Source organism: Myxocyprinus asiaticus, chromosome 32, assembly GCF_019703515.2.
Source record: "Myxocyprinus asiaticus isolate MX2 ecotype Aquarium Trade chromosome 32, UBuf_Myxa_2, whole genome shotgun sequence".
Taxonomy (NCBI): Eukaryota; Metazoa; Chordata; class Actinopteri; order Cypriniformes; family Catostomidae; genus Myxocyprinus; species Myxocyprinus asiaticus.
The window spans coordinates 26,449,332-26,476,457 of record NC_059375.1 but is presented as its reverse complement, the minus strand read 5'-3'; the positions used below and the strand labels follow the sequence as shown (position 1 = coordinate 26,476,457).

The 27,126-nt window shown below is 38.9% G+C and overlaps 1 protein-coding gene and 1 long non-coding RNA gene across 3 annotated transcripts in view; one reads left to right on the top strand and one right to left on the bottom strand.

Annotated features, from left to right (window-relative positions):
• The window catches only part of LOC127423599 (uncharacterized), a 419,204-nt gene that overhangs the window by 140,943 nt on the left and 251,135 nt on the right, over positions 1 to 27,126 (bottom strand). The gene's annotated exons all lie outside the window — the stretch shown is intronic.
• usp54b (ubiquitin specific peptidase 54b) overlaps positions 1 to 27,126 on the top strand; it is a 146,119-nt gene that overhangs the window by 83,214 nt on the left and 35,779 nt on the right. For both annotated transcript variants that reach the window (XM_051668025.1, XM_051668026.1), the window contains exons 4-7: positions 2,328 to 2,462; positions 18,581 to 18,694; positions 20,100 to 20,182; positions 26,172 to 26,277. In XM_051668025.1, the coding sequence (XP_051523985.1) occupies positions 2,328 to 2,462; positions 18,581 to 18,694; positions 20,100 to 20,182; positions 26,172 to 26,277 (438 nt within the window). The remainder of the gene's footprint in view (positions 1 to 2,327; positions 2,463 to 18,580; positions 18,695 to 20,099; positions 20,183 to 26,171; positions 26,278 to 27,126) is intronic.

Sequence of the window (27,126 nt, the reverse complement as noted above, 5' to 3'; positions counted from 1 at the left end):
TACCATGATTGTTCTCTCTTTGAAGTGCCCTGTGAAGGCGTAATTTGTGACATTTGTAACACAGACATACTGGGACAGTCTTGTTCTAGAAAACATTTCTCAACCGCATTGCTGCATCATCAGTTTCTCTGGATATCTTCTCCCGGAAGAGACAGACTAAATGCGTATATCTTCTGAAAGTAAATTTTGTCAACATTTAAAAGTAAACTAGCATACACAGTGTATGTAAAGCTAAAAGACCTGGACTACAAGCAACAAACCTTTAATTCCTTACAGTTGATATCCCTGAGCATATGTGAGTGTGTACCGCTCTCTCAATCACACTGAAGAGAGCAGAACAAAACTGCAGTTAGGTTGGGCTCTGATTGCCGGAGTGATATATTTGCTGCGTACACACACCAGACTTCCATTTGGACCTTATCTATCCTGGGTATTTTTTCAGCCAAGAGAGAGATAGGGAGGAAGAGGACATTTAAATATGTCTATAGGTGAAAATGACTCCAGGCTCTTAACTGGGCTGAGCGGTGTGTGATTAGAGCAGTTGAAATGATGCAGTGGCTGAATTTTTCACTCATTGAGTTTCCTCAGTGGGGTACATAACCCTCTACCTCTGTCCCTCCCACTCTTTCTTTTTTGCACTCACTCCATCCTCTCTCTCCTTGGCGCAGTGCAGTCAGCACACTGCATTACCTGTGCTAGCGCCACCGGCCTGTCCTGCTCAGGGGAAAACCCCCCCATCCCACCTCCATACAGGGGCTGCCTTGGGTGATGTGCCTATTGCATATATGAGGTTTTAAAACTGCAGTGTGTGTGTGTGTGTGTGTGTGTGTCTGCGGCTGCAGTGAATATTTGTCTTTAGTATAGCCAACAACACTTGTTTTGCTCGAGTCCATTTGTTGTGTTTATCAGGATGTCCTCTGGTGAGAGCACATTGTGTTGCATTCATTGTTCATTGGGTTCAATAACAGTGCCAATGCTGATGGACAGGAGAATGGATTCCACTGCAGGTTTTTAGATCTTAGCGTTTGTTTGAATGTTCTCTGTTAATGTGCTCAGTATCTCAGGAAGAGATTTTTCAGTAAGTGCTACACAGAAAATCTTGTCCTATATAACGGGTACAGCGAGACTCCATTTCACAAAATTTGACAGTGTATTATAAAGAAGTTGGCATAAATCTCTGTTTGAACGACTGTGTTGCAAAACCAATGAGCTGTCTACCTAGACTGCATTTTTGGGCATCACAGGCACGTTTTGAACGTTCACTGTGTTTCAAAAACCCAGTGAGCTGCCTACCTAGACAGCATTTTTGGGCATCATAAGCCATCTTAACACTGCAAAGGTGGCACAGAAGCTGCATCTGAAGTGCAATTTGATTTAGGTGTATTTAAACAGACTGATAATTGCTGGTCAGAGGTGGCATAAATGCATTTACACAGCCACTGAAATTGCATAAATAATGTTACAAGATTTTTAAATATAAAATTATTAAAATATAGTAATATGAAATTATACTTCGAAATTTTGAACTAAATTATGAAATATATGATTGATCATGATGACAAGAAAGCAGAGGGTGGGTCAAAGCAGGCATAATTTATTCTGGCTTTTTTGCAGCATTTCGTCTTTACACAGAATTTTGAGCAGGCACAGAGCAGCCTTAATTCGACTGTGTAAAGACACCTATAGATACATACAGTATAACTGTTCATTGTATTTTAAAACCTGCAGTTGTGAACTGGCTACCTATAAATAATTTTTCGGCATCATAAGCACGTTAGACAGAATTTTTGGCCATAATAGACACATTCGAGCATTCTCTGTTTGAAAACCTAGTGAGCCTGTCTACTTATTAATTTTTGTCTACTATAATCATTTTTGGGCATCATAGGCACGTACGAGTGTATGCTATGTTTCAAAACCTAGTGAGCTGCCTATAGACAGCATTTTGGGGCATTACAGACACGTTTTAACGTTCATTATCAAAACCTAGTGAGCTCCCTACCTAGACAGTATTTTTTGGCATCATTGGATATGTTCAAATCCCATTGAACTGCATACCAACACAACAGTTTAAAGATTATTAGATACACTCAGATTCAGCCAATGTGTTTGTTGCGTGATTTGAAATAACATAGAACTTGTGATTATTCAGCAAATCTGTGACTGGTTATTTAGTAGTGTGTCACTGCATAAGAGAGCTCTCTTCTCCTCGTTGTGTGCATTTTCTAGACCGTGAGCATGCAGACTGACAAAAGATGTTATGTGCTCTACCGTGACTGTTACGTCAGATTTGCATGCTTACTTTGGGCTGCTGTTTGTGTTTTCAGAGCATCTTTGCCCAGTTCCAGTTCAGCAGTGAGAAGGTGCTCCCATCAGATGCTCTGCGCAGCGCTCTGGCCAAAACCTTCCAAGACGAGCAGCGCTTCCAGCTAGGCATCATGGACGATGCAGCCGAGTGTTTCGTAAGACTTTTTTTTTATTTATCCCCATCTCACCATTTTCATGTTTTCCCCTCATAAGTTACTTTTCTGTTTTTGCTGACACTATGATAAGCTCTACGTATCTGATTTCCTCTCTGCCTTTCTCTCTATCTTTCTCCTTTGTTCTTTGTTTCTATGCTCTTCATGCATTTCCTCCTCTAACCTTTCCTGAATCCTTCTTTCGCCTCTTTCTCCTCGCCTAACCTCTCTTTATCCTCTCCTCTGCTGGATTTTGTCAACCTTGAAGTTGAAATGTTATGTCTGGTTCTGCAGCTTGTGCATATCCTTGTGTAGTTTGAAGAGTGGTAGAAATAGAAACGTCTAAGCTACACATAGAAAATTGCTGTGAAGAGAGTAGCGAGACAGCTGAGGTTTGACAACTTCTTGTAATGTTTATATATTACTCTGTAGCCAACACAGAAAAAGTTGTGTTTCAGTAATGTCTCTGTCAAGACATGTTGACGTGTTTTTGATAAGTATATTTGATTCTAAATGGCTTGCTAATAGCATTCTCTCAGAATTTAATGAGACTTAACATCAAACAGATGCTGTGAGTAGATTATAGAGGTATTGATCTATATTTAACTGGAAAGTGATGGATGGTTTTATACCTTTTCTTTGTTGGAAAATAAAATTATGGATTGCTTTTGTCTGCCATGTAGCATGATCTTGAGCCACTTCTCTTTTGTTTTGTTACCTTTCTTCAGCTCTGTTTGAAAACTTAGTGAATTGCCAACATGAAGGCTGTTCTCAGCAGCGAAATCACTAGCTGCCTTATAAGAGACCTCATTTTGCCTTGTTTATTGTTTATCCTTCACAGATCCAACCAGTCCATGAATGCATTGCAACAAAGCTCAGTGAAAATTTCTATTTAAATTGCGAATGGAGGGAATTATTTATTTGTCATTTATTAAAGCTGAAGTGTGTAACTTCATGCCACTTGCACCATTGAACGGAATTGCAAAAATAAACATCAAACAGCCTTACGAATATGTGAAGTTACTGTTTACAAACAAATGCTCGGCTCCTGCACTTCCAGGTTCTTTTGGCACCGCTGAAAAGAACTAAGTTCATTGGTCCCCAAATTTTTGCCTTAGATTTAGGTGAAAATGCCCAAAAAGTGTTGTTTGCGGGGTTGAAACACCCCATTCTTTTTCTTTTTTTTTTTTTTTTTCAATTTGGAAAGCCCAATGTGCTCTAAGTCCTCGTGGTGGCGTAGTGACAGGAGGACGAATCTCAGTTGCCTCCGCATCTGAGACCGTCAATCCGCGCATCTTATCACGTGGCTTGTTGAGGGTGTGACCGCAGAGACATAGCGCGTGTGGAGGCCCACACTATTCTCCGTGGCATCCATGCACAACTCACTACGTGCCCCACCGAGAGCGAGAACCACACATTATAGCGACCACGAGGAGGTTACTCCATGTGACTCTACCCTCCCTAGCAACTGGGACAATTTGGTTGCTTAGGAGACCTGGCTGGAGTCACTCGGCACACCCTGGATTCGAACTCGCGGCTCCAGGGTTGGTAGTCAGCGTCAGTAATCGCTGAGCTACCCAGGCCCCTAAAAACCCCATTCTTCAAATTTCCATCAGTATCTTTGGATCAGGATTAACTCAAGGTTTTATGTGAATTATGATATTTTATGGATCATCGTCATTGTTATCGGTGTTGCTCTTATAAGACCAATATCCTCCGCAGCTGCTGTTGGTTTGTTGGACTCAAGATGGCGCCGAGTATGGCTGCTGCGTTGCGAGCTCCGACACAACTTAGCAATGGTTTGTTTGTTTTGTTTACAATTCTTATGTTTCTTGTCTTGGATGTTGCCTGCCTTATTGTCTACGACAGACAAACACTTTTGGACATTGGCTCAGCGATCTCACACCGTAAACCGGACTTCACATTCCTCAATGCCGACCCGCTGTTTACAAACACGCAAGCGGAGCCCTTTGTCTGGGCAGCACGGCCGCGGAAACGCAGGAGGAAAAGGGGAAACAGAGCCGGCGTTCTCATCAGAGTAAGACGCCGCGCAAATCGACCCCCGCTACCCACTATTCTACTGGCAAATGTTCAGTCTCTGGATAACAAGCTCTGCGAGCTGAAAGCGCGGATCTCTTTCCAACGAGAGACGAGGGACTGCTGCGTTATCTGCCTTACGGAAACTTGGATGTCTGCGGAGATTCCAGACTCAGCCATTGAACCCGCGGGGTTTTCCATGCTCCGAGCGGACAGAGCGAAAGACCTCTCAGGTAAAACTAGAGGAGGTGGTGTATGTTTTATGATCAACAAATCCTGGTGCGATCAGAGGAACATACATTCTATCAAGTCTTTCTGTTCTCCTGATCTGGAATTTCTTATGCTTCTGTGTCGACCATTCTGGCTACCGAGGGAATTCACAGCGGTCATTATCACTGCTGTGTACATCCCCCCACAAGCCGACACAGACCGGGCACTCAAGGAACTGTATGGGAGTATAAGTGAGCAGGAAACCGCGCACCCTGAGGCCGCGTTCATTGTGACCGGGGACTTTAATAAAGCCAGTTTAAAATCAGTCGCACCAAAATATCACCAGCACATTAGTTTCAACACACGAGGGGACCGGGTTTTGGACCATTGCTACTCTCCGTTCCGGGATGGCTACAAATCCCTCCCCCGCCCACCATTTGGAAAATCGGACCACTCTTCCATTCTGCTTCTGCCCGCTTACAGGCAGAAACTGAAACAGGAAGCACCCACCCTCAGAACGATCCAGTGCTGGTCGGACCAATCAGACTCTACGCTACAAGACTGTTTTGATCGCACGGACTGGGAGATGTTCCGGTCCGCCTCTGATGACGACATCGAGCTTTACGCTGATAGCGTAATGTGCTTCATCAGAACGTGTGTAGAGGAAGTGATTCCGACCAGAACTGTGCGAATCTATCCGAATCAGAAGCCGTGGATCAACAGCGATGTTCGCGCAGCACTTAATGTGCGGACCTCCGCTTTTAATTCCGGGAACGCGGAGGAGCATAAACAAGCCAGTTATGCCCTCCGAAAAACTATCAAAACAGCAAAACGCCAGTACAGGAGTAAGATTGAGGGACAGTTTAACACCACCAACTCTAGAAGCATGTGGCAGGGAATTAACATCATCACGGACTTTAAAGGGAATAAAAACTCCGCCATGAACACCGCTGCCTCTCTCCCAGATGAGCTAAATACTTTTTATGCTCGTTTCGAGGGAAATAACACCGCCCTCGCGGAGAGAGCTCTCACGGCCGAAGCTACAGAGGTTAGTTCACTCTCCGTCTCTGTAGAGGATGTAACCCGATCATTCCGACGGGTGAATATCCGCAAAGCCGCGGGTCCAGACGGCATTCCGGGCCGCGTCATCAGAGCGTGCGCGAACCAGCTGGCTGGTGTTTTTACGGACATTTTCAACCTCTCCCTCTCTTTGTCTGTAGTCCCCACATGCTTTAAAACATCCACCATTGTGCCTGTTCCAAAACAATCGAAAATAACTTGTTTAAATGACTGGCGTCCTGTTGCTCTGACCCCCATCATCAGCAAATGTTTTGAGAGACTAATCAGAGATTACATCTGCTCTGTATTACCACTCAATCTTGACCCGCTGCAGTTTGCTTACCGTAACAACCGCTCCACTGATGATGCCATTGCATCTACAATACACACTGCTCTCTCCCACCTGGAAAAAAAGAACACTTATGTGAGAATGCTGTTTGTAGACTACAGCTCAGCATTCAACACCATAGTGCCCTCCAAGCTAGATGAGAAACTCCGGGCTCTGGGCTTAAACAGCTCGCTGTGCAGCTGGATCCTGGACTTCCTGTCAAGCAGACGCCAGGTGGTTAGAATAGGCAGCAACATCTCCTCATCACTGACCCTCAACACTGGAGCCCCGCAGGGCTGTGTTCTCAGCCCACTACTGTATTCCCTGTACACACATGACTGTGTGGCAACACATAACTCCAATGCCATCATTAAGTTTGCTGATGACACGACGGTGGTAGGTCTGATCACTGACAATGATGAAACAGCCTACAGAGAGGAGGTGCACACTCTGACACACTGGTGTCAGGAGCACAACCTCTCCCTCAACGTCAGTAAGACAAAGGAGCTTGTGGTGGACTTCAGAAGAAAAGACAGAGAACACAGTCCCATCACCATCAATGGGGCACCAGTGGAGAGAGTCAGCAGCTTCAAGTTCCTGGGTGTCCACATCACTGAGGAACTCACATGGTCCGTCCACACTGAAGTCGTTGTGAAGAAGGCTCATCAGCGCCTTTTCTTCCTGAGACGGCTGAGGAAGTTTGGAATGAACCGCCACATCCTCACACGGTTCTACACCTGCACTGTGGAGAGCATCCTGACTGGCTGCATCTCCGCCTGGTACGGCAATAGCACTGCCCACAACCGCAAAGCACTGCAAAGGGTGGTGCGAACTGCCAAACACATCATCGGAGGTGAGCTTCCCTCCCTCCAGGAAATATATACAAGGCGGTGTGTGAAAAAAGCTCGGAGGATCATCAGAGACTCCAGCCACCCGAGCCATGGGCTGTTCTCACTGCTACCATCAGGTAGGCGGTATCGCAGCATCAGGACACGCACCAGCCGACTCCATGATAGCTTCTTCCCCCAAGCAATCAGACTTCTGAACTCTTGATCTCCCACGATCAAAATACATCATCCCTGCACTTTATTACTCTTTTATCTCACACCGGACTGTCATAAATTATATTACTGTCATTATATTATGTCTCTCTTAACAACTGACTATCAACCGACAGCCTGAATGTCAATACAGTACAATACTGTACATTCTATATATATACTTTTTTCATATATATTTTAATTTTTATTGAATAATGTGTATCTATATAGTATCTATATAGTAAAAAAAAAAAAAAAAAAACAAAAAACAAAAACAGCATATTGTATACTGTGCAATGTATGTTATTATTGTATATTGTTGAGTGTAATTGTGTATAACAGATGTTTAAATTGTGTTGTGTTAATTTGATGTTTTAAGTTGTGTAATTATGTATAACAGATGTTTAAATTGTGCTGTGTTAATTTGATGTTTTAAGTCGAGTTTAATTATGTATAACAGATGTTTAAATTGTGCTGTGTTAATTTGATGTTTTAAGTCGAGTTTAATTATGTATAACAGATGTTTAAATTGTGTTGTGTTAATTTGATGTTTATTGTAGATTGGCGTATGTCTCATCACTGTCACGACTGCTATGTTGATCGGAACTGCACCCAAGAATTTCACACACCATTGCACTTGTGTATATGGCTGTGTGACAATAAAGTGATTTGATTTGATTTGATTTGATTTGGTTGATTTGAACTTTTCATGAAGGAATTGCTCAAATTCCATAGTGAAATTGCTGTGACGTTATGAGGCCAAATATGATCTAATGTTCTTAAACCACCATCAAAAGGGACTCCATCTCCACCACCACAATGCACAGGTTATGTATTGTAATACTTCTAAAATCACGTCTTTTGCATTTATTTTGACTGCAGTAGGGATGTCTCGATACTGATACTGGTATAGGAACCGAGTCCGATACCACACTCGTACTCATACTCTTGCTCGTAAAAATGCTCCGATACCAAAAACCGATACCATCTGATGAACGAATGTCATTACGTAAACAATCAGCGCACAAATTCTAAACACTTTATGTTCTTGTGAGATTATTTAACTGCAAAAGCTGCAATTTAATGAGATAAATACGGTATATACAGTGCATCCGAAAAGTATTCACAGCGCTTCACTTTTTCCACATTTTGTTATGTTACAGCCTTATTCCAAAATGGATTCAATTCATTATTTTCCTCAAAATTCTACAAACAATACCCCATAATGATAACGTGAAAGAAGTTTGTTTGAAATCTTTGCAAATTTATAAAAAACAAAAAAACAAAAAAACAAAAACAAAAACAAAAAATCACATGTACACAAGTATTCACAGTTTTTGCCATGACACTCAAAATTGAGCTCAGGTGCCTCCTGTTTCCACTGATCATCCTTGAGATGTTTCTACAACTTGATTGGAGTCCACCTGTGGTAAATTCAGTCAATTGGACATGATTTGGAAAGGCACACACCTGTCTATATAAGGTCCCACAGTTAACAGTGCATGTCAGAGCACAAACCAAGCCATGAAGTCCAAGGAATTGTCTGTAAAACTCCGAGACAGGATTGTATTGAGGCACAGATCTGGGGAAGGTTAGAGAAACATTTCTGCAGCATTGAAGGTCCCAATGAGCACAGTGGCCTCCATCATCTGTAAATGGAAGAAGTTTGGAACCACCAGGACTCTTCCTAGAGCTGGCCGCCCGGCCAAACTGAGCGATCGGGGGAGAAGGGCCTTAGTCAGGGAGGTGACCAAGAACCCGATGGTCACTCTGACAGAGCTCCAGCATTTCTCTGTGGAGAGAGGAGAACCTTCCAGAAGAACAACCATCTCTGCAGCACTCCACCAATCAGGCCTGTATGGTAGAGTGGCCAGACAGAAGCCACTCCTCAGTAAAAGGCACATGACAGCCCACCTGGAGTTTGCCAAAAGGCACCTGAAGGACTCTCAGACCATGAGAAATAAAATTCTCTGGCCTGATGAAACAAAGATTGAACACTTCGGCCTGAATGGCAAGCATCATGTCTGGAGGAAACCAGGCACCGCTCATCACCTGGCCAATACCATCCCTACAGTGAAGCATGGTGGTGGCAGCATCATGCTGTGGGGATGTTTTTCAGCGGCAGGAACTGGGAGACTAGTCAGGATTGAGGGAAAGATGAATGCAGCAATGTACAGAGACATCCTTGATGAAAACCTGCTCCAGAGCGCTCTGGACCTCAGACTGGGGTGAAGGTTCATCTTCCAACAGGACAACGACCCTAAGCACACAGCCAAGATAACAAAGGAGTGGCTACGGGACAACTCTGTGAATGTCCTTGAGTAGCCCAGCCAGAGCCCAGACTTGAACCCGATTGAACCTCTCTGGAGAGATCTGAAAATGGCTGTGCACCGATGCTCCCCATCCAACCTGATGGAGCTTGAGAGGTCCTGCAAAGAAGAATGGGAGAAACTGCCCAAAAATAGGTGTGCCAAGCTTGTAGCATCATACTCAAAAAGACTTGAGGCTGTAATTGGTGCCAAAGGTGCTTCAACAAAGTATTGAGCAAAGGCTGTGAATACTTATGTACATGCGATTTTTTTTTTTTTCGTTTTTTATTTTTAATACATTTGCAAAGATTTCAAAAAACTTCTTTCACGTTGTCATTATGGGGTATTGTTTGTAGAATTTTTAGGAAAATAATGAATTTAATCCATTTTGGAATAAGGCTGTAACATAACAAAATGTGGAAAAAGTGAAGCGCTGTGAATACTTTCCGGATGCACTGTAGTTTACTTTGCATGTGCAGCACACATCAAATGTGAGCATAGCGCTAGTGAATGAGTGGAGACAGTGTTGTGCTGACGCCGGTTGCACTGCACATACATTAAAGCTCCTCCTTGGCTCATACTGGGAAAACAGCGTCATCAGCATCCAGTGCTCCGTTTGTTGCAGATGACAGCGAACAGAACGCAAATACACTTTGTAGCATGAGGCACATACAGAGTACATACTTATTTAATTAAATAGCAGCATTTAATAATCACTTTGAGTCACGTAGCGCCCAGCTTTTTCAGACTGAAAAGCTCTCGTCATCACACAGAAACACTTCAAAATAAAAGGTCCGTCAAAATAAAAGCTCAATTTAAATGAATAATAATAAAAGTATGACAGAAATACATCACTATTGTAAAGTTATGTAATATTCACTGTATTACTACTAATACTAATAAGTCAATGGTAATTGTAAGCAGTATCTCACATCTGTGATACTCTGTAATGCAGCACTTCATTTCACAAAATATAACTCCAATGCTCTATTTTGGAATGTGCTGTGAGGTTCTGTATATAAGCACTTAATTTGATAAAAAAATAATACAATGTTATGTTGAAAGTTGTTATATTTGTTATATTTTAATTAATTCATTTATTTAAACACCATTTTGATGATAAACTGAAATAATCTGTTGATATGGAGTTTTGAAAACAAAAAAGAAAAAAGAAAAACAGGTATCGACTCAGCGAGTATCAGAAAGAAATTATCGGTACTCGTACTAGTTCTCATAAAAATGGTATCGAAACATCCCTAGACTGCAGTATATAAAGTGATCAATTGAACCTGTCTGTTATTAGGTTTGAATAATGAATATAATGATATAAAAGTCAAATATTATTATTTACTGTATGTGGACCATTAATTTAAGCAAACGCATATTGCATGTCTCTCTGAAGTTTTCATTTTTATATGCCACATTTCTCAGGCTTTTGAAGTGTATTTGAATGAGTGAGGTTGAGTATTTATCAACCTGTTACATGTCCAACATAATACAGGCATATTGAACCAAGTTAAAACTTGTTTTGCCGATAGTTCAAAAAGAACCTACATATATTTCTTCAATGTAAATCCTAGATATACATTTATAATACTTTTATTTTTTAACATTTAACATAATATGTTTTAAAATGTTTACATTACATAATGTTCAAAAGATTATTAAAACTGCAACTCTGCTCGTATCCACCATTGAAATCTGCTGCTCAAAAGAACCTGGAATCATGGTTGCCTGCTATGTAACATTTAATCTATGTGCCCCCATCTGCCAATAATCAAACAAAGAGATAGTTCTGCTCCAAACTCTTGCCATCCGTTGAGTTAATGCTGTTGTGTCGGGCTGGATGGGGGCTGTTATTTCGGGAACTTAAGCAGTTCTGACAAGTATTGATAAAGTAGTTACATCTAATTAAAAATGGTTTCACTCCATTTCACAATATTTGTGTACTGTTTTTTGTGCTTATTAGAGTATCAAGTGATTAGCATAGCTATATGCTAACAAGAGGCTTGAATCATCTTTGATTGGTATATTTGAGCCTCTCATGTGCTTCATGCAAGGAATATGAGTGACCATTGATGGTAGGTTTGAAAGATTTAATTGCGATTTAAAAAAATAATATTACGATTGCAGTGAACTGCGATATGATAAACATGAAAGAAAAAAAAACTAGAAAGGATGAAAATAAGCACTACGATCAGCACTTGCAGACTGTTTATTTACTTAATAAAATTGTAGCCCTTGCAGTGTGATAATTGCACATATCTCATATTGCGATTTCAATTTTATTTTGATGAATCGTTCAGCCCTAGTTAATGCAGTTTCTGCAAATGAAGGCAGTTTTAAGTCAAGAGTCACTTATAAGGTAGCATCTCAGCTGCTTTGAAAGGGCATTCACACAGGATATGTTCTTGCATTCAAAAACAGCGAGACATGTGCAATGGAATGGAACAAAATGCATGAAGTTGACACAGTGTCTTGAAAATGCAACACTCATCTGGCATATGTGCACTGTATGTAGACAGGCAATTAAAAAATAACGCCAATGAAATGCAAGAACACAATCTGTGTGTACACCCCCTTGTATGGCAGTTGCCTATGTAGACAGAATAGCAGCTCACTAGGTTATGGAATAGAGCTGTTGTGTTTTAGTGGGTGTGTAGATTTATGGCTGTAAAGGCTGTATAGACATATGGCCATATGAGTTGGCAGGTAAATCGACTGGCCATGCTGTTGCTATATGAGCTTGGATCGGATCATTAGGGATGTGGAAGTTTTCTATAAGGTCTTCCCTTACTCCCAAACCCACTTTTCTAATCCCCAGACCTGATTATTCGGCTGGACCTGATTAAGCACCATAGACTGCATTTATCTCACATTTATATCCTTTAAGGACACACTGCCTGAACATCAATACAGATAATTACTTTTACGCAAATAAGCAATTGAACAATCATTCACGGGCGAGCAGCTGAGTTGTCCAATCAAGATAGCTCACTGAGAGACCCTGTAATTGGCTCCATCTTAAATACCCATTTATATACAGACGGTACTGTCTATGTCAGGGCTTTTCTACCATAGATTTGTGAATGCAGCTGTGCTTATACATAAGGTCACAAAAGACAGCATCATCAAAGTGTTATTTAGTTCAATTATCACCTCGTCTGCAGTTCAGCGACAAAAGACCGTTTTAGTCTCGGGCTCATTATTTTTAGCAAAGGATCTGTTGAATGAAGCTGCCACGATTTCTCCATTTGACTGCTGCATTTATGAGGTAGCGGCGGGCACGGAGCCAAACCACTTGTCGTGCCATACCTCTCTGCTTCTAGACACCAACCCCTCTCCTCACATGCACCAGACGACAGACGGCACATTAGCGAAATGCCAACTCTTAAATTCTGCCTCTCTCCGCTTCACATCTGCACCGCTGCATAAATAGCTGCGTAATTATCCAAACAGGAAATGAGAAGCTCCATACACTAATGATTTGTTGTGTGATACTCAATGACTTACAGCGAGCGTGAAATGGGATATTTTGAATGCAATATGTGAGAGACCGAGAGGAATGTGTGGAATTCTGCATAACTGAGCCCAGTGTACTCTTGAGTAGTTATATGGAGGGAGGGAACATATTTAACTTTTTGCCATACTTTTCAAGGGCAGGTGAATTAAAAATAATGTGCTGGGCACGCATATTTATTACTAGCCATGAAGTTGTATTTTGCATAATTTTTTATTTAGAAATGTTTTTTTTTTGTCCTGGAATTATTTGGGTCAATGCATATTTGTGGCCAACAAAGAATATCGTTGTTACCATACTGTGTTTAATCCATTCTCTATGTGAAACGCTACTTCTCATAAATACATAAATGCATTGATTTTGGTGGCTTTAAGGGACAGTTCACCCAAAAATTAAAATCTTGTCATCATTTACTGACCCTCATGTTGTTCCAAACCTGTATTTATTCCTAATTTTTCAATAAAATGGCAGTTGATAGGAATCCACTTTAAAGTTTTTAAAAGCACCCAAAATTATCATTAACCCTTAAAGCTTTGATGGGCCCACCCAAGAACAAAATAATTATCGAAATATTAATAACTACAGTCTTGACCAACAAAAAATAGATATCGTTTTAAAGCTTAGAAGCTGTACTTTACATTGCATGTAGGCAATATGACCAAAACTGAACAAATGCTTTGAAATTTGCAGACAAATCAGTGTTCCGTTTTTATAATTTATTCATAATTTTGCACACATTTTATTGTAATCGGTAAAAACATCAAGCTGATCAAATAGCCATGTGTCTTATGTTGTTGGAAAGCTCTCAAAGAGTAGAATACAACCAATGGTTTGTTTTACTCACAGACAAAAATATAGCGGGTAATAGCTAAGTATGTCTGTTACGTGTAAACAGGTGTTGCTTATATGCTGTTTTTCTTATAACTTCACGAAAGTAAACAGAACATAAAATCACACATCATTACTTAAGAGGAGGTGATTATCTTTTAAACAAGCCCACACCCAATGTAATCAGATGCATAGATCATTAGATAATCCACACGAAGCACAATGTGCAATCTGGCTAAAAACACGTTAGCTTTCCTGGATCAGATGACTACATCGGAAATGATGTAGTACGTTGTCCAGTATCATGGAACACTAACCCAATCGTATTAGGATTCAGATCGCTGCAACCAGAGGTGGAAGTCATCCAAATATGGGCTGAGAGGATCATTTACTCTAATTACATATGGCCACCAGGAGATGGCGCCAAGTACATAACACAGACTCAATGATGGCTCAGATGACACAGAATTGAACATAGAGATCTTGTTACTCATGCCTTCATGCTTTGAAAAGAGAGCATACTTTTAGTCATTGTTGTGTAATTTGTTCTTATGTACAATTATTATGTTTTATTTGTTTGGAGAGGCTTTAGGACACTTAGAGATGCTTTTGGACACTAGGATAAATTATATTTGTAATGCTATAACTTTTGATTGCTTTGTCTTATCAACACAAAATTTTACTCAGTTATAGGTGACATGATTGGGAACAAAAGCAGTTTTTGTCAGAGCTACCTTATTTACTCCCTGAGATATATAATTTCAAATCAGAAAAATAAGAAAAAAAAAAGTTAAATTTTGACTCAAGTTGTTCAAGTTTCTTAAGCTGAGAATCTCAGAATGTATAATTATCTATATCAGTAAAAACAAATTTAAATGTTTTCTTTAAAATGATACAAAATACTTGATCCTCCTGGTTTTTTTTATAAGCCTTTAAATTTGGGTACGCCACTGAAACAGGAAATCTTCTCATAGCTTAAAGGGTTAAAGTAGTCCATGGGACTTATGTGTCAAATTTTAAGTGTTCTGACGGCATACAATAGGTTTTTGATGAGAAACAAACTGAAAGTAAATTTAAGTATATAAACACACACACTTCATCCATCATTATTGTATTAGTCACTTAAGTAGAGTACTTTATTTCAATTTTTCATTTGCTCACTTGTCAGATTGCATCAGTTAAAAAACAAAACAAGGGTCAGACTATTGTTCTTGCAAGATAAGCCATGCATTTTGTTGCAATTCCTAATAAAGTTACCAACCAAATGGCCAGTATCTCTATTTACTCGGCAATGCCAAATTTTACATGCATTTGGCACTTGGCAAGTCTAAATTTTGGATCCTGGTTTTATGGTGTGTTGCAGGCGTGGTCCGTGCCTGTTAACGTGAAGGAATAGAACGGGTGAAGGAGGTGGAGCTGATGTATGGTGTTTTTCACCTTGCTTACTCTCTCTCTCTCTCTCTCTCTCTCTCACTCTCTCCCTCGTTCACTCTGTATTCATTTGTCAGGAACTTAGTGTGATCGATTGATTTTAAATTTGTTCAGCCAGGGAATCAAAAAGACTCTTATGAAAAATAGTTTGATTAACGTAAAGTGAGTGCTGACAAAGAATAATGAATTTAAGAGCCGGACCACACAACTCTCTCTCACTCATACTCAACACAAACTCACAAAAAGTCTCACTTTTTAAAGGGTTTGTTCACACAAAAATGACAATTCTGTCATCATTTACCCTCCAAAGCAATACAGCTTTCTTTTGTGGAACACAAAAGTAGAATTTTAGTAGTTTGTTTTAGCATCTCTCTTTTTTTTATATAATAAAAGTGAATGCGGACCAGGGGCTTTTAGAACATTTAGGTGGTACAACTCATTGAACGGATTTGAACCTCTATTTCTCTCAGCCTGATTATGAAAAATTAAATGCAGTATGACACCTATCAAAAACTGTCCCTCTGACTCACAAATGTTGCACTACGGTCTGTCCGTGACACTCCAAATAGTCGAACAGGGCAGAGTGAACTGGAAGCGGTCAGTGGATTGCTACTCTCGCTGGATCCGCACAAGAGCGATAGAGCAACTTCAGAGTAAAAGCGCTTCACATGCGCTATAAGTAAATGTCATATTCACTGTTCACTCTATGTACAATTAGTTTGACTCTTGTCATTTTGTGAGAAAATGCAATCGCTAATGCACACATAGTCCGTAGTCTCTGGACTACCATTTGCACTGTTGTTATTTCCTTCTTCCTAATAATGTAATACAATTTCTTTGTACAAACAATTACTAAAATGAGAAGAATAAACCGAAACCAGGTGAAACTGCTATCTACGTACCATCTAAAACACACAAAATCTAATTTTGAAAGATTTATTTTCTGTGAAATGCAGGAGTAAATATAATGCTTTTGTCTGAGTAAATATAATGCTAAATAACAGTTAATTCAGCCAATTGTAGCCAATTTATATATATGTATTTTACTATTAGATTCAATTGTGTGATATATCGGCACTATACCTGTTCTCTGGATATCGGCTGACCTGTAGTCACAATTCACTTTTATTAATGACAATCAAAGCAGCTTGGACATTTGGCTATAAATAACTCCTTTTGTAAACCATGGAGGAAAGAAAGTCATAGGGATTATAAAAGACATGAGGGTGAGTAAATAATGACAGAATTTTCATTTTGGGTGGACTATTCCTTTTGTGGTGAACCATCGGACCAGATGATATTCTATGAGCCAGTTTATGGCAGAGCCCCTCTCTATATGTCAAGGCAAAGAAGAGTGTCTCCATTTTGATTGGATCATGGCAGGATCAACACAAACAAATGCCAAGCACAGCCATCAGATAAGCTGCTCGGACAACTGCCAGACACCCGTCACAAGGCAGGAAAGACCTTCCAACACGTGGAATAAGTGGTTTCTTAGCAACCTCTTAAACCCCCCATCCTAAGGCCAGAGGTGAGAAGGACCATAAAATTCTTCAAGACCTCTCGAAGCAGCGTTAGCTTACCATGTGGCAAAAGCTGAAACAAAGAAGCCACAAATACAAATCTTTACACAAATTTTTATTCCCAATATGGACACCAAATGCAACACATCCACTCCATGTTTGTTCACAGAACTGTTTATGTAAATTGCAGTTGTTCAATTAGAACAATAGTTGTGCTAAATCTGAACTATGGTGGTATAAATTAATGAATGTGTAATATTTGATCTTTCAATATCATGTTTGGTTTTTATATCTTCAGAAAAATGCCAAGAGTATTTTTGAAGAGGTTTGGGAAAGGAACAATGCATAGATGAGACTTTAAAGACATTGTTCTAATTATGTACTTTAAAATATACAAATGTTCCACACAGAGAAGGGAGGGTGAGCCACACTGTGTGGGCCCCTCTGGTCTCAACAAGAAATCATGACCCTGAAATAGGAAGGTGCCAAACTGAAATCTCCTCCTCATCAGGAAGGTATAAAGCATCTTTACAACAGCCACCCCTTTGCTCTGGTCTCACTCTACGAGAGAGAGGCAATAACAGAATAATAATGAACATTCTGAATCATTCTGAAGCCTGAGTGGTAGGTAACAGAATACAAACCATCCAACATGCTAAGTCTCTCTCCATGAGAGAGGGGATAACAGATCATCCAACCTCCTTAGTCTTCATCTGAGAGACAGTATAAGATCTACCAAGTACCAAGTCTCACTACAAGAGACTATTGCAACGGCAAGTTTGGAATCCCTATACCAGGGAGATAACTGCAGCAACAAGGTTTAGCTCTGGTGAGCAAACCTTCTCTTCAAGTATCGTGCATCTGCGTGTTCCAGATGAAGAAACCTGCACCGACCTAAGAGATGTATATCTACGTGTTCCAGATTGCAAGAACCCCCTCGGTGCTTCCAGGAGATCAGCATTCCTCAGCTCCTTCGTGTCCAAGGCTGTTGAAATAGAAACCAGCTCCGTCATCGAACTCATCGATCGATCAAGGAGAATGTAAATATCGCTACTAAACCTCTTTCCTGAGACCTTGGCATTAGTGTATACTATCAGTTTATGATTTTCTAATGTTCTTTAGATTGCATAACCTGTATATTAAATGTCTTGCAAATAATATTTGAGTTATTTGTTTAAATGGAAATAAGGTTTTCACCTTATTAATCAACTGAGAAACAGCAATTTATCTTTCCATAAGATAATAGTCATACTTTACCATTGCTACATCCAATTCAAACACATCTTTCCATCCTATGCACTTTATTTACCTATTCATTTATTTTATCTTATAGCATATTAGTACCATTTTGTAGTTTTTGTTAGTTATTCTTGTTTATCTTTTTGTAAATAAAACTCATTTTATTACAACTGTGTGTTCCTTGTGTTGATGATACAGAAGAGCTCTAAAGGTTTAGGATGAATTTTACGAATCCTTCAAATTAATCAGATGACCAACTCCCTCCAATTGACATATACTTCTAATTTACTGAATGGTCCATTTGGATAATTTCTTTTACTGTTATGGTAAACTCCTTAGCTGGTATAATGTTATAAATTTACACTTAATAATTGGAAAAATTTCAACAAAAGACATTGTTAGATTTACGCTGCTAAATTAGGCATCACGTTACGTAAAAGAGGGTACATTGCACTGGAATGCGCTTCTAAAATCTTGTTCCAGAATTGTTTATCAGAGGGAGATCAAAGGACGTGTAAACCAATACACAAACATGCTCAGTTTAGCCACACATGCATTTCCTGGAAGTGAGCCAGCCTGTCTGTGTGTTCTCTTTAGGAGAACCTCCTGATGCGGATCCACTTTCACATCTCGGATGAGACCAAGGAGGACATCTGCACGGCCAAGCACTGCATCCCACATCAGAAATTTGCCATGACACTTTTTGAACAGGTTGGTGGTAAAAATTACATGGGTCCTGTTATGAAGTGTGTTTGAACTCTAACTTTTAAAACATTAATATGCTTGTTTTTTTTATTTAAGTAATTATTTCTATAAAAGAGTATACCAGAATTTTAGAAAGATGCTCTTGAGTTCAGGCAATTAAGCTTTATTAAATATAACTTAATTATTTACACAGCAACACAAAAATGAACAGGAGCCAAAGTGAGCCACTGCTCAGTAAGAAATGGAAAGTTTGCTTACGTAAGGGTGTCAGCTTGAAGTTAATTTTGATATTTAACCATCTTTTGAAATGTTTATATTACCTTACAAATTTCTGTGATTTTAACAAAAAGATGGAATGTTTTAGAGTGAAATAAACCAACTTATACCACCAAACACCACTAAATTAAAAGGATAATTCACTCAAAAGTGGAAATTCTCACATAATTTACTCACTTTCATGCCATCCCAGATGTAATTGACGCTCTACTGCTGAACACAAACAAAGAGTTTTAGAAGAATATTTCAGCTCTGTAGGTCCTTTTAATGCAAGTAAATGGTGAACAGACCTTTGAAGCTCCAAACATCACAGAAAGGCATCATAAAAGCAATCCATAAGACTCCAGTGGCTTAATATATGTATTCTGAAGCAATGCAATCACTTTGGGTGAGAAACAGATCAATATTTCAATAATTTTTTACTATTAATCTCCACTTTCACTTTCAGGATGTGAAAGTAGAGATTTAAAGTTAAAAAAAAAGAACTAAATATTGATCTTTTTCTCACCCACACCTATCATATCGCTTCTGAAGACATATTTAACCACTGGAGTCTTATGGATTACTTTTATGCTGCTTTTATGTGACTTTTGGAGCTTGAAAGATCTGGTCACCATTCAATTGCACTGTATGGACCAACAGAGCTGAAACATTCTTCTAAAAATATTAATTTGTTTTCAGCAGAAGAGTCTGAAAACAATTTGGGATGGCATGCCATGAGGGTGAGTAAATGATGAGAGTATTTTTATTTTTGTGTGAACTATCCCTTTAATCAAACTAGTTGCTAATACAATGTTTGTGCTGTTGTTTTTCCACCAAAATTATGTCACTTCCAAGAGGATGATGTCATCAAGGAATTGGATTTTGTTAAAGGGATTTTTCCCAAAAAGTAGTATAGAAAAAGTACAGAAAGTGAAATTGAGGATACAGTAAAAAAAAAAAAAAAAAAAAAAAATGGTAAAGGTAAAAATAAATGATCAATTAAAGCAATTTTCTGAAGAAAACTTGTTTTGTTTGAAACATTTTGATTAGAAAAATTTTGTAAGAAAGAGACAATTTTCACATGTGTTTGTCTTAATTTTACATTTAAGGCAGTGTCCAGTTTATTTATGTGTGTGCTTTTTCCTTTTTCCAGTGTGTTTGTAATAATTGTGGAGCCACGTCGGACCCTCTTCCCTTCATTCAGATGGTTCACTACATCTCCACCACCTCTCTGTGGTAAGTGGAGAACCATGATTACATACCAACAGAATATGGTCCACATAAACACACATACATATGATATCTCCTAGGGGACAGCGCTTAGTAAGTAACTGAATTGTCATTTAGCAGACGCTTTTATCCAAAGTGACACTTATTACAGGAACCGTGCCTGGAGCAAAATGGGATTTTATATTGCTCCAGGCAGATATTTTCTAAATATCTGGTGGTGGCATAGTGGGCTAAAGCACATAACTAATCAGAAGGTTGTTGGTTCAATCCCCACAGCCATCACCATTGTGTCCTTGAGCAAGGAACTTAACTCCGGGTTGCTCCGGGTGGATTGTCCCTGTAATAAGTGCACTGTAAGTCGCTTTGAATAAAAGCATCTGCCAAATGCATAAATGTAAATATTATGGGTGATATTAAGCGTATTACTGTGTAAGGGCACAGTGGTGAAAACACATGAGGGTTCAAACCTACAACCTTTCGGCTAATTCCTCAGATTTAAACCACTGTGCCATATCACTGCCAACCAGTAAGCCCCCACTTCACTGGGTTTGGTTCAGTTTGCTTGTGCTGCAAAAATGATGGATTCTTGCACCATTAAGAGTGATCTGTTGGGACTTAGGGCCATGCGTGTGTACGGCACTTAAGTGGCGGAAACGGACGATTGTGGCTCTTTTGTCACCCTGATGTTGAGTGACGGTTTCGATTTACACATCAGACTAGAAACCGAAGGTAAGCAAGTCTTCCTCAGTGTATATCGGGTGAGTGCACTACCAGCTCCAGCTGAATACTAAAGCAGACCTGCCAGGCTGGAATGAGGCTCTATATCACAGGTTATTATCGCACATATCAGACCCATAAGAGCCATCTGGTAGAGCTGTGTACAGGAAATGTGTTCCCCTTATCCCACTCTTCAGGTGCATAGATCACACATGTGCACCCTTCTTCCTCTCTGCCATATTTTACCTCTTTCCCTCTCCCTTCTTGCTCTCCATCCTTGTTCTACTATACTCCCATAAAGAAATGTCCCACATATTTGCATACACAAAAATGTACACACACTTTTCTTCCCTGCTATAAATTATTCTGAGAGCTCCACATCCCCACTGCAGGTTAGGCCATAATAAAACCATTTCTCCAATAAGAAAGTGGACCACTCGGGACATAGATAGGACATAAACTGTCCCCGCCGCCCCTTCATTATGCCCACTCTATAGGACATCAGGAAGAATCGCTATTAGCCTGTCCACCAACTGAAATTTTCTTCGTGATTCAAGATTTTACTCCCTTGTTTTATGATGCATTGCTGAATTATGCTCAGTAAATGTCTTAGTTTATTATTTTATTAGCTCACTTAGCTGCCCTTGTGCTGGTAGAAAACTGTTGAGCATGTAGGTCAGGGTCTTTATCAAAACAGAGGCATTTTTCTCGACATGAGAAGTTAGATTTTAGAATCCAATGAAGTGCAATCATATGTCTGTTGTGACAGGCCAATGAAAAGAACTAGTCCTGCATCATATGATCACACTTGTGCTTGTTTTAAACATGGCGAAAGCAGGTGGAAAAATGTCACTGTCCACAAACAATGTCCAAGTGTAGCTGTGTGACATTGTCTTTGTATAGTAAACTGTAATCAGCAAATATATTTGCAATTGCGCAAAAGTGGCAGTAAATTGAATTGCGTTCACAAAAATTGCATTGCGTTCACAAAACACGTTAGAAGCCATTCAAACTGAATGTAAACGCATTTCTTGAGATTCGTTTTTAACAGTTGAATATGTATTTAACTTGACACGGTGTCTAAAAAATGCTGCGCTCCTGCACAAGATGCTGAAAAAATAGCAAGACGCAGCACAACAGTCAAAAATATCCGTATACTGTAGCACATAGTAAAACAATTGAAAATCACTGCAGATGGACGCAAAAGTGCATTCGATGTGAACATCCCATAAGAAGCAAACCACATTACATGTTATTTGGACATTTGAGATGGGAGTTCACTGGATGTTCTCTCAACTGCCCTAAAACTAAGCGTTACTTAAAGGCTGACTGAAACTATAAGTTAGAGGGACATGACTGTTTTTTGGACTATTTATTACAATGATTGTGGGAAAGGAGAAATGAACATCTCGACCCAATTATTGGTTTTCTGGACAACTAGTCAACTTTAAGTATTTAGTATTTCAACTACAAGTAAAAAAGATTTTTACTCTGAATTGCTATTCAACATATCACACATACATTGCTGGCACTGAAACATTCACACGTGCATACACAAGCAGTCTCTGCGTTTGTGTTCCTCTCTTATGGACACACTCTCACGGTGCAGTAAATTGTGTGCGTTCTCACGTGGCCATGTGGCAGTAAATGATAGTACGTGTTCCCCTGCTCCTGGATGCCTGTATCCCTGAACAGCCTTTTATTGTCACATCAGCTTTAGTATGAAACACACTCTGAGTGGGGAGACGAGTCCACATGCATAAACAAACGCGCACACACACACACACACACACACACACACACACACACACTCACCAGAAAACAAAGACTTTACACAATATGCTCAAAATCCTAACTCTGTGTTTTCTGTCTAAAACAAAGCTGCTAAAGCAGGCACACACATATAACAGAAAACAATAAAACTCATAGGCCTGGACACTGGGATTAGTTTTTTCTCTTCAATGCAGGGCTTACATTTATCATTCTGAAAGGACTGATTTTACAATCCTACTCTATAAACTACTCATCTACCCGAAGCATGGCTCTTTTGGGATTCTTTCAAATGAAATGCATGTAAAAAATTTGTTATAATATACATATTTTTGTTCATTTTTTACCACGTAAGATTCACATTAAATTGTACTGGTAATTTAGTCAAGATACACAGCATACTTTTAAGTCTTCCTTTAACATGCCATATTTGTAATAAAATGTACCACAAAGGATATTGGCAATCTACGGTTGAAAATAGGATACATAGTGGAGATAACTAATTAAGCAATGTCACACTAGTAAAAGTGCTGTAATACTGAATTTCAGCACAGCTTTTTATTTTTTTTATTTTTGCTTGTAAATATGCACTTACTGAGCACTTTATTAGGAACACATGTACACCTACTTATTCATGCAATTATCTAATCAGCCAATCGTGTGGCAACAGTACACTGCATAAAATCATGCAGATACATGTCAGGAGCTTCAGTTAATGTTCACATCAATCATCAGAATGGGGAAGAAATTGATCTCAGTGATTTCGACCGTGGCATGATTGTTGGTGCCAGATGTGCTGGTTTGAGTATTTCTGTAACTGCTGATCTCCTGGTATTTTCATGCACAACAGTCTCTAGAGTTTACTCAGAATGGTGCCAAAAACATCCAGTAAAAAGCAGTTTTGTGTAGGGAAACGCCTTGTTGATGAGAAAGGTCAACGGAGAATGGCCAGACTGGTTCGAGCTGACAGAAAGGCTACAGTAACTCAGATAACCACTCTTTACAATTGTAGTGAGCAGAATAGCATCTCAAAATGCACAACACGTTGAACCCTGAGGCAGATGGGCTACAAGAAGACCATGTCAGGCACTTTATTAGGACCATAGTGTTCCTTATAAAGTGCTCAGTGAGTGTACAATAGTTCTTTGAACAAGAAGTTAATGAGTAACTAACATGATGTTTAAAACACAATTTTTAAATATCTAGAGACCTAAATCTCTAAATTGCATTCCAATCTCACATATAAAAGTCACCTCAGTTACTGAACCATTATTGCAAAAATTGCTGAGCAATGTGGTAAATAGCTATTTCAACTATGAACGTTTAAACCAGTAGCAATTGATGCCAAGTATCATGTTATTGGAGATTGAAAATGCTGACAAATTGCTCCTCTTGCAATTGAAGTGATGGAGGTGTGAGAGATGGATTGCATTTTGCATGTACATATTAAGTGATGTGGACAGCAGAATGGATCAGAAAAATGTTCTATAACATCACGCTATTCATAAATCACCCATAAATCATGCAAATCGTCCATATTATCATCATGTTTAACCCTAAGAATGATAATATTCCTATGATTAATGCTTTTGGTAGCATCAGAGAATATAGATAGATGGAAATGCAGTGAAAATGTCGCAAAAGAAAAAAAGATAGCCACCCTCTTAACAGCATTATTTATGTGTTGAATATGTGATGAGCTTTAATCTGACATTAGCAACACTGCATGCAAAACTCTTTGAAGAGCAGTTCAAGGTCAAAGTAGCCATTTCAATACCTTAAAGATGTGTAATTGCTAAATAAACAGACCAATGTTTTGACAGAGGAACAGTGTTACACTTTTCAGGGAAGTCATCGTACCAATAGCTTACTTAAAGTTAACTTTCTATGTTAAAAGAACAGTTCTCCTAAAGATTACAGTTCTGTCATCATTTATTCACTCTTGTGTTGTTTACACCCATATGACTTTCTTCTGTGAAACACAAAAGATGTTAGGATGAATGTTCAGTCTCAGTCACCATTCACCATCATGGAAAAAAAAGATGCAGTAAAAGTGAATTAGGCCATTGTAACTAGTGATTGTAACAACATGAGGGTGAGAAAATGACAGAACTTTCATTTTGTGGTAAACTATCCCTTTTAGCTGTGATAGAAGAAAGTTGAATTACAAAAAGATGAGTTTCTTTACCTATAGAAGAGTAGTAAATGTAATGGTAACACTTTACAGTAAGATTCCATTCATAAACATAAGTTAATGCATTAGGTATCATGAACGAACAGTAAACGATATATTTTTTACAACATTTATTAGTCTTTTTTAATGTTAGTTAATAAAAATACAATTGTTCATTGTTAGTTCATATTAGTTTATAGTGCATTAACTAATGTTAACATATACAACTTTTGATTTTAAAAATGTATTACTGTATGTTGAAATTAACCTTAACAAAGATGATTAAATGCTGTAAAAATATTGTTTATTGTTAGTTCAGGTTAACTAACATTGTTAACCAGTGTTAACAAATTGAACCTTTTTGTAAAGTTTTACCAATTTAATCTTCAATGTGATCATCATTTTCTTCTAAATCTCACTGAAAGTAAGTGATACAGAGAGAGAAAGGATAAATCTGTCTCTCTGACTTATCTAAATCAGTTCTAGGTTGTATTTAGCCTTTAAGGGGCTGTCTTGGCACATTTCCTCCTCATGAGAACATGCTGACAGACGGTTCATGGCTGCAGATATGCTGCATGTCAAATGGATGCAATCATGCTTAGCTTAAGGAAACATTAGCCACTAAAGTACACTGATTTCTTTGCAAGCTTGCGGCTCCTGTCCTGATGGACATCATGTGGAGAGAGAAAGAGTGCTGCTACATTAGATTCTCCTGTCTTCAAGGGAATAGTAATCTTCCGAAGACAAATAAGATTTGGTCTTTAGACTTTGTGTGGTTTTCAATCATGTTTTATTCCTTTGACTGGACTGTGTTTAGTAACCCTTGGGAATAAGAGCGAATTGACTGCAGAATTTGTAAGTTAGTTTAATAAAGAGAGATTTTAAAACTTTAGAGAGAAATCAGATGTGTAGGAAATCGGTCTGGGACAACGGTAAATTATATAGTTGAGAAGTCAATTTACAAAACTATAGTGTATGCAGTGACTGACCAGTTGGAACAAAGTATTACAGAGAGCCTTGAAAAAATACATGAAAATTACAGGGCTTTTTTGCCCCTAGCCCCTTTAATTTATGACCCTGGCTGTTATTACATGTAATAACACTTAAATAGCATGTAATAGAGTTGTAATAGTAATATCCATGACCATTTTTCTTCAAACATTTTGTTTTTATGGTGTGCTTGTAACACTAAGGTGTACTGAATAAAGGAAGGGATTATTCTGTCCATTGCAGTATGTTCAGCAGAATGTATGTAAAATAATGTGTGCAAATCTTGTCAGAAGTGTTAACACTGGTGCTTGAGGACACGTCTGTCTCTTGTTCCCTCTGCTGCAGTAACCAAGCTGTGCGAATGCTGGAATGTAAAGAGAAGCCCACGCCTGACATGTTTGGAGAGCTTCTCCGCAACGCCAGCACCATGGGTGACCTGCGAAACTGTCCGGTGAGCATATGCACACATGCCTAATCTCGTATTTTCATGCTATTTGATTAAAACATTTGGAGATGGCATTTTTTTCATTTTTTTTTTCATTCTATTGGAAAATTCTATCATAATATACTTACCCTTTTGTTCCAAACTCGATTAACAATGACAGTTAATGGGGACCTTCTTTAAAGTTTAGAAAAACACCCAGAAGTATCATAGAATTACTCCATGCAAATTGTGCGTCATATTCCAAGTCTTTTGAAGGCATACAATAGGTTTTTTGTCTGTGTTTTGCATAAGAAAGGAAGTCAGGTTTGGAATGACATGAGGGTAAATGAGTAAATTATGACATCATTTTTAATTTAGAGTGAACTATTCCTTTAAATGTTGTTTGTCCTTAGCAATCATGCAAATATTCATGAATAAATTTGAAATAAAAGACATGTCATGCCTACATTGTTACCCACTCAATACTCTGTTTCACTTTGAAATGTCAATACGAAAGTTTAATGCATTGTTTTTTTTTTTATTATTGTTTTTTTTTTTGTTATTGATTCATACATTAAACAAAGAAAAGCAAAACATATATACGCAAAATCAACATTTAACCCCCACTATTACCCCTCCCTCTCCCAATCCCCAACCCCACCCTGACCCTCAACAAACATTCCTGTGGTCACATATGAGTATATACACACAAAACAAAAAATATTATTATTAACATTAAAAAAATTATAATCACCGAGTGTAGTAACCTCCCTGACAATCCACTCTGACCAGCAGAAAGGGGACTTATTAATACATAATTTTGGGTTCAGCCATATGCTCGAGGCAACATTTAAATAAATGTCCGAATTAAACACT